General features: G+C 39.3%; 1 protein-coding gene across 2 annotated transcripts in view; it reads left to right on the top strand.

Annotated features, from left to right (window-relative positions):
- The window catches only part of krit1 (KRIT1 ankyrin repeat containing), an 87,320-nt gene extending 76,893 nt beyond the window's left edge, over positions 1-10,427 (top strand). For both annotated transcript variants that reach the window (XM_039737178.1, XM_039737179.1), the window contains one exon: positions 9,274-10,427. In XM_039737178.1, coding sequence (XP_039593112.1) covers positions 9,274-9,363 — 90 coding nt within the window. In that variant the 3' untranslated portion in view covers positions 9,364-10,427. The remainder of the gene's footprint in view (positions 1-9,273) is intronic.
- The last annotated feature ends 3,143 nt before the right edge of the window (positions 10,428-13,570 follow it).

The following is a 13,570-nucleotide window of genomic DNA, read 5'->3' as shown; positions in this document are numbered from 1 at the left end:
ATTAAAATAAATGAAGATAGTATATGCATAAAGTTGATGGCATTGAGAACTTCTTAAATACAATGGAGCAAGTTATCCATCTTCAATTAAGTGCCCTGAAAACACACATTTTATTCTTTTATGAAATGCAAGGAATGTTACAGAAAAAAGCTTCTTATCACATCCAGCAGACAGGGAGGTCCCTCAGCTTTTTGTGGCTTTGGTATTTGCATGTCATCTTATACATTACATGGCCAAAACTTTATAAACACCTAACTCTCACACGTATGTGAGCTTGTTGGACATCCCATTCCAAAACAGTAGGTATTAATATGTTGTTGGCCCCCTCCTCGTGGCTATAACAGCCTCCACTCTTCCAAGAAGGCATTCTACATGATTTTGTGGGAATTTATGCCGATTCGACTAAAAGAGCATTTGTGAGGTGTTGGGTACTGATGTTGGATGAAAAGACCTGGCAAGCAATCAGTGTTTTATTTCATCCCAAAGATGTTCAGTAGGTCTGAGGTCAGAGATTTGTACGGGCCACTTAAGTTCGTCCATGTCTTTATGGACTTGGCTTTGTGCACAGGGGCAGTCATGCTGGAACAGAAAAGGGCTTCCCCCAAACTGTTGTCACAAAGTGACAAGCACACAATTGTCTAAAATGTCACTGGAACAAGGTGGCCCCACATGAAACCTGAAAAACAGCCCCAAGACTATTACCATCAGCACTTGGCTGCCCAGCTCTGTGAGTTTGTGTCATCTGCCACTTGATGGCTGAGCTACTGTTGCTCCTATACAGTTCCACTTCACAGTAACAGCACTTACACTTGACCAGGGCAGATCCAGCAGAGCAGACATGCAGCATATTCAGTTGTGGCAAAAGTGGCAGCCTATAACGTTGCTAAGTTTAAAGTCCTTGAGCTCCTCAGTGCGACCCATTCTGTTGCCAATGTTTGTCAATGGCGATTACATGGCTATGTGCTTCATTTTATGAGCAGTGTTAACAATGAAATGCCTGAACTGTGTAATTTGGAGAGGCATCCATGTACTTTTCGCCATGTGGTGCATCATGCTGCAGTTATTCTGTTAGCATGGATTCGATTAACAATTTAACTAAATTATAGATACTTTGGTTCCTATTTTATAATACAGTGATCCCACGTTATATCGCGCTTCGACTTTCGCGGCTTCACTCCATCGCAGACTTTAAATGTAAGCATATCTAAATATATATCACAGATTTTTCGCTGGTTCGTGGATTTATGTGGACAATGGGGCTTTTAATTTATGGTACATGCTTCCTCAATTTGTTTGCCCAGTTGATTTCATACAAGGGACGCTATTGGCGGATGGCTGAGAAGCTGCCCAATCAAAGCACGTATTACGTATTAAATAAAACTCCTCAATGACATACGATTTGCTTCCCGCATGGTGCTTTGCACACTTCAAAGCTCTAACAGCCCGTATTGATTTTTGATTGTTTGCTTTTCTCTGTCTCTCTCACTCTCTCTGACATTCTTTGCTCCTGACGGAGGGGGTGTGAGCAGAGGGGCTGTTTGCACAGAGGCTGTTTGCTTAGAAGATACGGACGCTCCTGTAAAAAATGCTGAAAGACTACCTTCACATTGATCGCTTCATTGCGGCCGCTTTACGCGGTGCTTCGTGTACTTAAAAGCCCAACAGCCCTATTGATTTTTGACTGTTTATTTTTCTCTCTCTCTCTGACATTCTCTGCTCCTGACGGCACTCCTTTGAAGAGGAAGATATGTTTGCATTCTTTTAATTGTGAGAAAGAACTGTCATCTCTGTCTTGTCATGGAGCACAGTTTAAACTTTTGACTAAAGGGTGTTATTTCATGTCTAGAGGGCTCTAATAATGTTAAAAAACGTATTTAGAAGGTCGTCAACAGGTTTTCTATGCTCTAACTGCAAAAATCTTAGATTTTATAAATAAAGAATGCTACTTCATGGAAATTCATTTATCTGTCTGGAGCGGATTAACCGCAATAAACAAGGGTTTACTGTATAACTGTGCGGAGAATATTTATAAACAGTGTGAGAGAGTTTCTAAGGGCTTAAAATATATAAAAATAACCATACAAACATATGGTTTCTACTTCGCGGATTTTCACCTATCGCAGGGGGTTCTGGAACACAACCCCCGCGATCGAGGAGGGATTACTGTATACTAGGGGGCTTTGCCCCCTGCTCGTTTCGCTCTCCTACCCCTGGGCCAGCTTGTGGTTCTGCCGCTGCCATATGGGGATTTTAATTTTCATGTGAAGTATTACATTTGCATCCGCGTGACGTATAACTGCCTGTGATTGAATTTAATTTCTTTCTCTCTATTAAATAAAATTACTTTTTCAAATGTTTGGCTCTGAGATTTGTTAATTGTGTTTGCAAAAGCTATTCTAACGGGAAACTGTTAATGTTTTAATACGAATGGCATATCAAGATCTCCTTTGTTGTCTAATGTTATTCGCGGGAGATTTACTACATTACCTTTCTTGGATACATCCTTCTTTCTACAGTAAGTTGTGCGGTGGAAGACTGGACAGTGTTAATGGTTGTAGATATTCTTCTTGATATTGTAAGTTGTTGTTTTCATCTTATGCTCGATCACCACCAACTGTTTCAGGATAGTCTATTGATACGCATTTTGCCGTGTTACCGATCGACATTTTTGGTAAAAATTTGTTTGTCTTGCTCATTTCTAGGTACTAGGATTACATTTGTACTTATTTTTCGTGATGAAATTCTTCAATAAGATTTGGACATAATACGTCTTCTTTAACTGGGAACTTAAAGTGAGGAAAACATTAAAATTTATAAGAGCTGAGAGCGTAGAAAGTGTGTCTGACAAAAACACTTGCACGAATGAGAGGACTGTGTGCGTGTTTGAATATGGTTGATAGGAGGGCGTGACATGAAAGAATCTCATGGCCAAAGTCTCGACCTGTGAGACTTTTCCAAAACGTCTCGTCGCATCAAAAGATTTTTTATATAATAGAGAGATACTGTATATGTGCTTATGTATGTAATAGATATTATGGTTATGTACATTTCTGTGTTCGTTGCAGTTTATAAAACATAGTAAACTCCCTAAGCTTGTTCTCAAAGGAAAGTGTTTTATAAAAATGTGCCACACACTTTTTGTGGATGTAGCATCTGCACATAATTTTCTTCTACTAAAATATTTTATTAATGTTCCATGAAGAACAATTACATACTCTGCACTTTAAAAATATGTTGCTTATTCGCACATTCTTGACATTTTGTGTAAAGCAACCAACACACATTTTTGTATCAGTAATGACTTTTTTTTTATTAATAATCCATTTTGATGATCAGTCTCATTTTCCAAGGTTTTGCACACAATATACACTGCTCTGCTTTTATCACATTGCATTTGAAGATTACTTCAGTTCTGTTCAAATACTTTCATAAGGTGATTTGTCTGTCATTAAAGAGTATTTTATCAGTCCATTGTGAACATCAGCGCTTTGTAATCTCCATACACACGTTGGTGTCTTCAGTGTCAGCATGTTGATAAATCATTAGAGACGTCTGGTAGCCAACATTCAGATGCAGTGTGTATTATCGTGGACGTTTACTCGATTTGTTATTTTGGTTACAGTTAACTGTAATGCAAGAGTTCCCAAAGTGGTCGATATCGACCCCCTGGAGTCTAATTGAACTTTCTAGGGGTCGATAGTTTCAATAAAAAAAATTTAGGGGTCGACGACAGCTAAAATAGACCCTCCTACTACTGCTATTTGTTTGTTACTTCAAAATATCTATGATTCCAATAGGTACCTAATTAAGAAGTAAAATAATTCAAAAAAACACTTTTTTGATAAAAACAAATTACATACCAACTTGTGAACGAAAAGGTAAAATGTGTCATTAAAAGAGTCACACGTAAGAATGTATGAATATACATGTAGCACAAACATGTCTGTGCATTGTCTTATCGAACGTATCAAAGCAAGTGCGGACATGAAAAACCGTTGCATGTCCACACTTGCTCGTGGTGGGACGAGACGATGGATATTCGATATTAGCAGAATCTATCAGTCTTGTACGGTCATGCTTTCATAAAACACTAGAAATTGGTAAATTGGTTTGTTTGAAGTGATATGTACTTATATGTGATTTGAACTTTGAATATAATTATTTATTGAGGAGCAGTACTATGAAAAAGGAAATCAGACGACACAGTTTATTTATTCGAGTTTGAACAAAAATCTTCTGTTTCAAGGAAGTACATAATTTATTGTTTTTTTTTTTTTATCACAGGGGCTGTCGAAATCTATACTAATAAAAGGCAAAGCCCTCACTCACTTACTGACTCACTCACTGACTCACTGACTCATCACTAATTCTCCAACTTCCCGTGTAGGTAGAAGGCTGAAATTTGGCAGGCTTATTCCTTACAGCTTACTTACAAAAGTTGGGCAGGTTTCATTTCGAAATTCTACGCATAAGGGTCATAACTGGAAGCTATTTTTCCCATATAATGTAATGGAGTCTTGAGTTGAGATGGCGCGGGGCGGAGTTTCGTGTGACATCATCACGCCTCCTACGTAAGTACGTAGAGAACAAGGAAGAACTCCAAACAGCGATCAGCACAAAACGTCATTTCACAATTGAGAAGGCAGAAAAACATTATGAAGCAAATGATGCATACAAGCATATTCATAAGTACAGCTACTGCGGAAACAAAGCACGGCGTGAACCGTAAGTTTATATTAAATTAAGTTCATAGACAGGCTGCCACTAGCGCTTGTAATTTAGTGCCTGCCCATATAAGGCCGCCCATCAGCGCAATCCAATACAAACACTGCCGGTAAATATTCACGGTGAAGGACTGTGCTTATGCAGAGGAAGATGAGATGGTCAGGGTGGTGTTTGGCACAAACTCATTGAAACTGCGAGAGAAAGTTTTAAGTGCCGGGTCTTAGCTGACATTACACGAGATGGCACCAGTACAGCTGGGAACCTTCGATGCAAGAACACCAAGCTGCTCACGGAACTGACGCAGTGCACAGACAAAAGCAACAGTTCCAAAGAGTGCTGAACAAAACCGAATTACACAATTGAGAAGGCAGCAAAAAATATGAAGCGCCTTATACATACAATCATATTCATAAGTGCAGCTACTGCGAAACAAAGCACACGGTGGAAAAAGTGAATGTCCTGCTAAAGGAAGACAGTGTAAAAAAACGTGCATGCAGTTTGTCACATCACAGATAAAAGGAAGACGAGCTGTTTATTGATGCAGTAAGGAACTAATCGATGAATGAAACCTCTTATCTTTACAACGATTGACAAACACGGAATGTAACTTGAACACATCCTACAAATACGAGCCTGATTGAAAGAAATAATGATAATCAAATCCTTGATGACAGCAACATTCAATAACACTCACAAAACAATTACTGTATATTGACAATCATGTTACGCTATTTTTAAAATGTTCCCTTTTCTTTTCATAACTTCTACTTCTCCACTGCGTACGGGTATATATATAAATGTATATATATACCCGATCTACAATACATACTTTAGCATAGACAAGCCACACACTGTGGCAATTGTAGAGTCTTCGCCTCTAACGCCGACATTCGAGGTTGATTCCCGAGAGGGATGTACTGACTATGTACGCTACCGATTCATTTTACCTTCGATCTCCTTGGTTTGGGACGTATGAAAAATATTAGGTTAACGAGAATCATGTTACGCTATTTTTAAAATTTTCCCTTTCTTAGCACAAGCACAGCTGAGAAGCTTCGATGCATGTACTCCATAACGCGCTAAAAATAACGCATTTAATCACACTTTCAATTCCAAGCAAACGGAACTTTTGTCAATGCATGATTTCCTGGTACATCCATTACACTGATGCACACATCACAGCTACAAAAATGTTAGAGTCGGAATAAAGCGCGTTCCTACGACTGATCATTTCGACTACCCGAGCGAAGCCTTGATAAAAGCATGGTTTTGTGCACACTGAAAAGCAAGCAAAATTAGATGCATTACAGAAAGCGGACTTTGTGGCTCTTACTGGGGATCATTGGACTTCCGTGACCGTTAGTAATTCTAAATACATCTAATTACAAAATGTTCAATGATCACACTGTTTTAGCCTAATGTACAAAATAATTTTGGCTAATGTTACTCAGAGTTTAAAGAGTAAGCTGGTCAAATTACCTTTTATGTTTCTGACTTATTTTTTAAGAAGAAAACTGCACTTTATGGTGAAATTTTGGTTATTATTATTTAAAGACAATACTATTCTGAAAATGTACTTAAAGTACTTAAACTACCACTTTATTTTTAAGTCTGCCCAATTTTAACCAGGGATGATATTTTTGTTTCTGTTTTGAATTCAAATGCAGTTTAAAGCTTTTTTTCAGAAATTAAAACAGCTTCAGTTTACAATATTCATGTCCATGTCTATTATTTGATTCTGTCGCCCACTAAAACCGCTTTTAAATAAAAAAAAAAACATTTGCGATTTGGGGCAAATTTACGTGTGATTACATCGATTAATCAAGATTAATTCTTACACAGCCTCTAATTAATTGGATTAATTTTTTTAATCGAGTCCCACCCCTAATATATATATATATGTAGATATATATATGTAGATTTGTATATATATGTGTATATACAGTATATATGTAGATATGTATATGTGTGTGTGTATATGTGTATATATATATATAACTGTATATATATATATGTGTATAGATGTGTGTGTATATATATATATATGCCAGCAACACTCATATCAATGACAAAACAATTACATTAACAATCATCTTACGTTATTTTTAAAATGTTTGCTTTTCTTTTTCATAACTTCTTTAACACACTACTTCTCCGCTGCGAAGCGCGGGTATTCTGCTAGTTGTTAATAAAAGTTTTTATTTCTTCAGATAATAATAAGACTGAACCAAAAAAGAAATGCAGACAGTACAGCTTGGACTATTTGTACTTATTTTGAATTCACATATTTATTTCATAAATGTCAAAAGTGTAAAAAAGCTATGCTCGTATTTTTTTGCTTTATTTTCATTAGTGCAGGTTTTGATATTAAATGTTATAATGCCATATTCCGCAGTCCTTTTATCTTTTTCAATCATTAAGTACAAGTGATTAAAATGAAAAGTTTAATATCTAGTGAAATATTTAATATCGAGTACTGTACAAATTTATTAGTTTGAGTAAGTAAAGTAAATGACCAAGGGGTCGACGGTTTTAAAAGGTTTTGGTAAAGGGGTCTGCGGCCGAAAAAATTTGGGAACTCTTGCTGTAGTGTGTGCGTGAATAGCTAAATATGTCTGCTTTGTAGAGCTCCACTGCCAAACTGCTGCGTTATAGTGCCCCACATTTATGGTTTACTTACATGTGGACAGTTGTTTCAATCAAGTGCAGATGAAGCCTGACAAAGCATCTCACTAAACAGTTGCCTCAGGCAAAGAGACGTACTGTACTAGCTTGGCTTAAGGAGACCAAATGGTTGTTTTCTGACCTGAATGTCACTCAACACCTGTGCCACTTACCAAAGCAAATGCCCACTCTCAAAGCGCTGCCCCCTGTTGCCTGTAACTCCTGTGGGAATGTGGTCATCATTCACACTTTTACAATGAAGCAAAATTAATAAAACACATTAAAACCAAATAGTCCTCCACTTTCCAAACCACTTAAAATGAGCAGGCTCATGGAGAAGCTGGAGCCTGTCCTGTCAAACATTGGGTGCAAGACAGGAACGGTCCCTGGGCCGAGCGCGTGTCCATCCCAGGGTGAACACAGACACACACACACACACGCAATTCATTTAACTACCCTGCATGCCTTTGCATTGTGTAAGGAAACTCCAGGCGAGGTGTAAACCCGGTCCACTTGTTGCAAGGCAGCTGCACTACCAGTAAAACCAATAGCAGTAAAAAGGAGGAAATGTATTTAAGGATACCGATGATGATGAAGACGAGTCCCTTCATGGCTAGGTGCATAGATGCGTATAAAGTCTTGTCTGCCGATTTTCATTGGCAATGCAGACGTATCGTCTGAGTGACGGTGAAGATCTTCCGTTGTTGTTTTTTGTAATTTTTCTGCGCAAAATTCACCCTACACTTAAAGGCCCCTTTCCATGTGGAGCGAACTGTCACTCTACAAATGATAGGTAATCATACACTTACTGACTGTATTTTGATCGTTTCCCAGTGTGATTCCAAAGCTAACATAATTTACCCCAAGCTAATAAAGTTTCACTTTCCAGCTTCTAGACATAGCAGTTGTTTCTTTTTGTTAGAATTTGAGAAGGATTAAAGATTCCAAGCTGAACTCCATACCCAGCAGATTGCACCAATAGCTGTTACAAGTTGCCAACACCAAGAGCTTATCTGCATTTCACATTGTTAATAAGCTCATACTTCAAAAATATTTGCAGATGTTTTTTTAGCTAATCAGCCCCTTTGACTTGATAAAGTTCTTTTATTGTTGTAATGTTGTATTCTAAAAGAAGTCTACATTGTGGCTCGTTTCCGACTCCAAACACAGCTTGTTGAGGAGGTTGGCGTTAGGACGTGCAGACAGCCGCTGGCTCAGAGCCGCTCTCCAGTATGCTGGCCACAGCGACTTGTCTTTTAGAAATGGGCTTTATGTCCATTTGCCCCCAAAGTGTTGATCAAAGTTTTTCAGCTTGCATATTAAAAAGACCACAACCTTTAGCGGTGGTTTTCATTAAATGTGCCGTGTTTGTAAGCAGCTGCTTTTCTTTTTTCCATATTGGAGTGTTACGTTCTACGTCGCCTTTCATATCGTGCAATAAGAGGTAACGAGAGCCTCAGCCCGCAGAATGCCGTCACGTGCTGCTGGTCTTGTGTGCTTATGAAGGAGAGTAGCAAACTCCCAAATCTAACTGTGAATTTCAAACAGGGCGGCGTTTGTGTGCAGTGTGCTTGTTTTGCTTGTTTCTGTGTTATTGTTTTTCCCCCAAACGTGTACGGTGGGTAGTTTATCTGCTGTATCTACTCTGAACTGGCCAGGTCCGAGTGTGTGTGCTTGTGACCTGCACGTTTCATGACTGCTGCTGCTCAGATAGCCGCTGGCCACTGAATGGAAGGAACAGGCAGGACTGATGATTTGGGCCGCAGTAGTATTGCTTTTACTGTAAAGACTGGGGGGCTGTCATATGGGGTGTGGTGAATGAATAAAATACTGTAAATAATAAGCATCAGATTTAAACCTTCTTTTTTTTTCATATTTTAATAGGCTGGACTTATTGTAAAGCTCCTGATGAAGCTAAGTGGACAAATGACTCCAAATGAAAGAAGTATCACAGAAAAATACGCATATGGATAACGTGCATCTTCGTTTTACTGATTGTACAGTTTTTAATTACTGTGTTTTTTATTTGCTTTTATTCATGATGTAAATAGTGCAAAGAGTTGAATTTAATCTAAATCCATTTCTCTCAGTTACCATTCATACAGATCCAAATAGTTCATCTGCTCACCGCTCATGTCCTCCTCTTTTGAATCGCTGTCACATCAGAATGGCTCTTGAGGTCTCTTTGTGCACCAACCAAAAAAGAAACCAGAATGTACTTTTTTTTTTTTTTTTAAATTTCACAACTGCCAAAGAAGAAAGTATGCCAGCTTCAAAGTATATAGAAAGCAGTTCAATAGCCTTTTTTCCACGACTATCAAACTGTACCAGGCTGCATTGCTGACAAGATACTGCATACACAAGTGTGTACTTTTGTATAAAGTCAACTGCAAATATTTTGGATCGTCAACATAAATTCTGTGCACATTGTTCTTTTATAGCACCGTGCTCTCCATATGCACTATATGGCCAAAAGTACGTGGACCCCCTCCAACTGATTGAGTTTGGGTGTTTCAGCCCCACTCATTCGTAATCTGTGCATAAAATTAAGAGCATGGCCATGCCATCTCCATTGACAAACACCAACAGTAGACCGAAGAGCCCTTTAAATGTGGCACTGTCATAGGATGCCATTTTGTGAAATGTCTGCTCTGCAAGATCTGTCCTGGTCAGCTGTATTAATGTGAAGTGGAAGCCTCTAGAAGCAACACCAGCTCACCTACAGAGTGGGGCGGCTGATTGCTCGCTAGGTCTTCACATCCAACATCAGCACCTCACCTCACAAGTGTTCTTTTGGCTGAAATGTCCACAAACCCACCCAAACATTTTGTGGAAAGCATTCCCAGAAAAGTAGAGGCTGTTATAGCTGCAAATGGGAGGCCAACTCCACATCAGTGCCACTAGTTTTGGAATGGCACACCCAACAAGCTCACATAGGTGTGTGATGGTCTGTGGGCCCGAAACTTCTGGCCATATAGTGTACCTGTAAATATAAATGTTAGCTATATATTTATAAATAAACTGTAACTGTATTTTCATGACAGTAGTTCTTTATTGTAGTGACTGTGGGAATGCTGAGGGGTTATTGTTACTCTCTACAAGGTTACCCACCAGATGTCTAGTAATGGATGGAGGATGAACGTTTGCTGACTCAGATCTACAGGAGCTCATGTTGTGTTTCAGTGGTTTGACGCGCCTCACATTTTTCTTCCTTCTTGATGTCTTTTACGTTTGGTTTAAGTGTCAAAGAGGACAAAGGCATAAATTCAATCCAGTTTCCAAAGTTGTGCCTTGAGCGTGGCTGCCAGGGACATGGTTTTCTTGGCCAAGTAGCCTAGATGTGATTTGTGTTTTTTGTGGTGGTTGGGGGGTGTGGGGGGGGAGTTTAAGGGGCCTTTGCAGGTTTGGTTTTGTATTTTTTTGGGGCTCCTTTTTTTTTTTTTAAATAACACGTTATTTTAGGCTGTTAACCAAAACTCCTTCTCCACTCCATTAGCATGCTATTCACTCACTAGCCTCCCACTTCCCTGCTTGCCGCTGTCAAATCTCAGACGAAGGCCAAATGCCCCCAGTCGTCGATGGCCTATTAACCATTCTGTCATGTCTCTGAAGGGAACAGGGGGACCACCACCAAAGGCCTTTGATGGTACATATCTATTCTGTCATCACTTTCCTATCTGCCCACAGCTTTACGGTGTGTCACTTGGCTTGTTTTTATTAAATATTGTTATATCAACAAAAGAAAAATTGGGGAGAATTGACTAATATCGTAAGTGTTAAAAATGAAACTTGAAGATGACTAGAGAGTAGAAACCAAGGCCCTCAGTGTTTCACCTCCATGTCTGTCCATTTCAACATGTTGAGGTTCTCAAGGTACAAACACTCTTGGCAGCGTCTTGGAGAGGTCCTCATGTATAACGCCGTGCGTAGAATTCACACTGAAATATGGTGTACAGACAAAAGCAGAAAAGTGTGAACGCACAAAAAATTCAAGATGCATAAATCTGTGTGTACGATTCAGTTCCACGCACTTCCCTTTTACAAATCTCAACGAACGTGAAATTTAATGCACGTACACACTCCTACAGCCTCATTCCGACTCCTTCCAGAATTTTGAATATTGTAATATGCAAGTCAATATAATTATCACCTTCAATTCAGTGTTTGGTTAAAAAACAATGGAAAAGGCACCTGAAAAAAGGACTTCAGCAAATGTGAAGTGGCGGCAAGGAAAAACGTCCTATTTGTTAGCGTACACAGTGGTATAAGAAGACACTCAAAAATTCAAGTTCAGAAAGTCGCACAGTGCCTGAAAGAAAAAAGAAGTGGTCAGATATCACAGTCGACATGAAAATGCAAGTCGCACCCCACCATCTGTTTATTCTTTTTCAGACATAATTTCAAGAACTGACCCCCCATGTGATGCTCAGGCGGTGATGGTGCTGCTGTGCTGAGTACGTCTCTGAGCGCTCCGATTACATTTTGAAAACCGAACGTTGCTGTGAATTGCACTTTTATGTTTGCCAGTTCAACCAAACTGTAAGCAAATCATATAACTGGATGACAAGCAGATGATAATATGGGTGATGTCTGTGAAATACCCGATCGGCCAATAAGTTCACGTAAAAACCCGAGAGTGGACAGAACTTGCAAAGGAGCAGGTAGAGCACAATTCCTCAAAGTCTGCATTTGTAAAGCTGGAGCCAGTTCAGCACACAGCTGTAAGAGGATAGCTGTTGGAAATCGAAATTGACTTAGAGGCCAGTTGTCATCATCTGTAAAACACAATCTCTTCTAATTCTTCCATTTGTAATATCTTCTAACAACACTAAAGCAGCTATGGTTGTTGGAACAGTTTGGAGATTCTGTGCACCATTGTAATGCCACAGAATGAGAACAATCAAGTGAATTAAATTTGTAAACGATGTGCAATTAATTTCAGGGTATTTGATAAAACCCGTATCACAGATGTTATTCTAAAACAGAAAAGCAGACCACAGACACTGTAGCACTGCTTTGACATTGGGTGCCGTCAGTTTGCAAAACCGAGTAGAGAAGAGTAAAATGGTGCAACGTCATTTTCATTAGTTCTCCATTGCTGTGTAATGTAACAGGTAATGACCCTGCATTGGAATCCATAGGATAACCTGGGGTGGGCCGGGGCCAGATGAACGAGTAAAGAGACAACCAGCAGTAGCAACACACTTGTAATCCGTGTGTTCAGTAGAACTTCAGAACTTTGAATCCCTCACAGTCATCAGAAGTGGGACCACAGGATCTGAGGGGGCTAATCCCTGCACTGTCACCCAACGCTACCAAGGTAGCCTCCATCCCCTTACAATGATAAAACTGGATGCACACGTTGTGTAATTCCAAACAGCCCACTTTCAGTTAATCCTGTCAGGATCAGGGATTTTAGCGCACCATTCACAGTCACATTTTATATGACGAGTGAGCCGCATGAATGAGAATCATGAGAGGAGAATCTTGAGACTCATTAATCAGAATCGCAAAACTTGTTCATGAATCAAATGAATGAGCCTCGTTCTCAGGTAATGAGCCAGTTGGAACCTGAAAGGATCAGTGAATGATAGCTGCTCAGTGCCTTGAAAGCAAATAATTGTTAGAAAGTAGAATGATATTTTATAAAGTTCAGTTTTGAGAGTTTGACTCATTTGTTAAATGTACAAAGGGACATATGCGTACAAGTTTAATATGTTTATGTATTCTGTTTAAAATAATTCCAGTAATGAAGTGTACAGAACACTCCAATATAATGTGGTCTTCCTGCATTGTACTTGGCTGATGAACAGGAGCTGTTGGTCGCTGTTGAGGATTTCTCAAGCTTTAAATACAAAGAATCCCGAGGCAGACGGACGGCGCTTGATTTGGGTGTTAGACATTTAAACCGAAGAGGCTGATGGCATCACGTATGCACTTTAGCACTCCTGTTGGCTCTACTGAATCCATTAGTATGCGCTAATTACTCAAATGTTTCACTGAAAAGAGTTTTTTGCAAATTGTCCATCACTATCTTGTTCAGCACAATTTTATGACTTTTTCCTAAATATTTTGCTGTGATGATTTAGCTAATCCTCAGGTGAATGACACGCACTACTCTGTGTATAGACAGTCATCGCTGGAGGTGATTAACTTGAGATGACCCAAATTCAGATCTACT

Source organism: Polypterus senegalus, chromosome 15, assembly GCF_016835505.1.
Source record: "Polypterus senegalus isolate Bchr_013 chromosome 15, ASM1683550v1, whole genome shotgun sequence".
Taxonomy (NCBI): Eukaryota; Metazoa; Chordata; class Cladistia; order Polypteriformes; family Polypteridae; genus Polypterus; species Polypterus senegalus.
Note: the sequence above shows the minus strand (reverse complement) of the source record. Positions and strands in the feature narration are given on the sequence as shown.